Source organism: Chiloscyllium plagiosum, chromosome 45 (assembly GCF_004010195.1).
Source record: "Chiloscyllium plagiosum isolate BGI_BamShark_2017 chromosome 45, ASM401019v2, whole genome shotgun sequence".
Lineage (NCBI taxonomy): Eukaryota > Metazoa > Chordata > Chondrichthyes > Orectolobiformes > Hemiscylliidae > Chiloscyllium > Chiloscyllium plagiosum.
The window spans coordinates 3,584,981-3,587,002 of NC_057754.1; the positions used below are offsets into that span (position 1 = coordinate 3,584,981).

The 2,022-nt window shown below is 53.4% G+C and overlaps 1 protein-coding gene across 1 annotated transcript in view; it reads left to right on the forward strand.

Annotated features, from left to right (window-relative positions):
* drap1 (DR1-associated protein 1 (negative cofactor 2 alpha)) overlaps window positions 1-2,022 on the forward strand; it is a 12,949-nt gene that overhangs the window by 1,385 nt on the left and 9,542 nt on the right. The window contains exon 2 of the mRNA XM_043682646.1: window positions 710-803. Within this exon, the coding sequence (XP_043538581.1) occupies window positions 710-803 (94 nt within the window). The remainder of the gene's footprint in view (window positions 1-709; window positions 804-2,022) is intronic.

Genomic DNA, 2,022 nt, shown 5'->3' on the forward strand with positions numbered 1-2,022 from the left:
CTGTTGTGTCTGTCTGTCTCCCTCCTTTTCCCCCTCTCTCTCTTCCTCTTACTCCCCCTCTCTTTTTTTTTCTCTCTCTCCCTCCCCCTTTTTCTCTCTAGCGCGTGCGCTCTCTCTGTTTTCTCTCTCTCGCTCTCTCAACTTCCTCACTGGGACCACTGCCCACATTCTCTGCAGCAAATGTGTTACATTTAAGGCTCCACGCTTTCTCAAAGCAGTAGGCGCGGGTACAGTTATAAAGTTTAAACTGACATTTGGATAAGGACATGAATAGGAAACGTTTGAGGGGGGGGGGGGGGAAATATTGGCCAGGAGCAGTCAGGCGGGATGAGTTTCGCTTGGGATTATGGTCAGCATAGACTGGTCGGACCGAAGGGTCTGTGTCTGTGCTGTGTGACAGGGAGAGGGAAGCTATTCTTCCATGAGCATTGGGAACTGTCTGTCTCAGGTTGTGTTGAGAACAGGGCTCGTTGACTAGATTCAGATGGCGGTAGATTGAATTCCTTGGTGAACAAGAATCGAAGTTAAGAGGTTAGACAGCAGCCTGGAATTTGGAACGTGCAACGATCAGTCAGTCCCTTCCCAGCCCAGTGAAGTGTGCTGTCCAACCCATGGGTGTTGCCTCACACTGTCTCTCAGAGCCCACGGGGTTGGGGAGAGCGTCCTCCTTTAACGTCCGGAAAGGATTCCTTGACTCGCTAGTGGTCAGCCCGAGCCCTGGAGCTGTTCCTGGATTCTTTACTGACCAAGGCCTGCCATGTGACCCAGTCGCGAAACGCCAAGACCATGACCACGTCTCACCTGTAAGAGAAACCGCGCACGTGCGACACTCTCGCCCGTTTCCGTCAGCAACCTGTGTGACCGCCCTTTGGCATAATCGGTTCTGGGTACCCCGTCCAGTGCTGCCGAGATTGGGCTGTTCCCCACCAGACCTCGCCCATCCATCAGCAGCTGGCAGGATACCGGGCCATAACAGATCGACCAGGCGATGTTTCATGCCAGACCTGGACTCCAGAGACTCCGTGACAAACGCCTGGGCTTACACTGGGGACAGCAAAGAATGAGGCTTCAGCATTGACGGTACAGAGTAGAGAGAGCTTTACTCTGTATCTAACCCCATGCTGTCCCTGTCCTGGGAGTGTTTGATGGGGGACAGTGTAGAGGGAGCTTTACTCTGTACCTAACCCCGTGCTGGCCCTGTCCCTGGGGAGTGTTTGATGGGGGACAGTGTAGAGAGAGCTTTACTGTGTATCTAACCCTGTGCTGTCCCTGTCCTGGGGAGTGTTTGATGGGGGACGGTGTAGAGGGAGCTTTACTCTGTATCTAACCCCATGCTGTCCCTGTCCTGGGTAGGGTTTGGTGGGGGACAATGTAGAAGGGAGCTTTACTCTGTATCTAACCCCATGCTGTCCCTGTCCTGGGAGTATTTGATGGGGGGACAGTGTAGAGGGAGCATTACTCTGTATCTAACCCGTGCTGTCCCTGTCCTGGGAGTGTTTGATGGGGGACAGTGTAGAGAGAGCTTTACTCTGTATCTAACTCCGTGCTGGCCCTGTCCTGGGGAGTGTTTGATGGGGACAAGTGTAGAGTGAGCTTTACCCTGTATCTAACTCCGTGCTGGCCCTGTCCTGGGGAGTGTTTGATGGGGACAGTGTAAATAGAGCTTTACTGTGTATCTAACCCTGTGCCGTCCCTGTCCTGGGAGTGTTTGATGGGGGACAGTGTAGAGGGAGGTTTTCTCCATTTCTAACCCCATGCTGTCCCTGTCCTGGGTAGGGTTTGGTGGGGGACAATGTAGAGGGAGCTTTACTCTGTATCTAACCCCATGCTGTTCCTGTCCTGGGAGTGTTTGATGGGGGACAGTGTAGAGGGAGCTTTACCCTGTATCTAACTCCGTGCTGGCCCTGTCCTGGGAAGTGTTTGATGGGGGGCAGTGTAGAGGGAGCTTTACTCTGTATCTAACCCCATGCTGTCCCTGTCCTGGGAGTGTTTGATGGGGGACAGTGTAGAGAGAGCTTTACT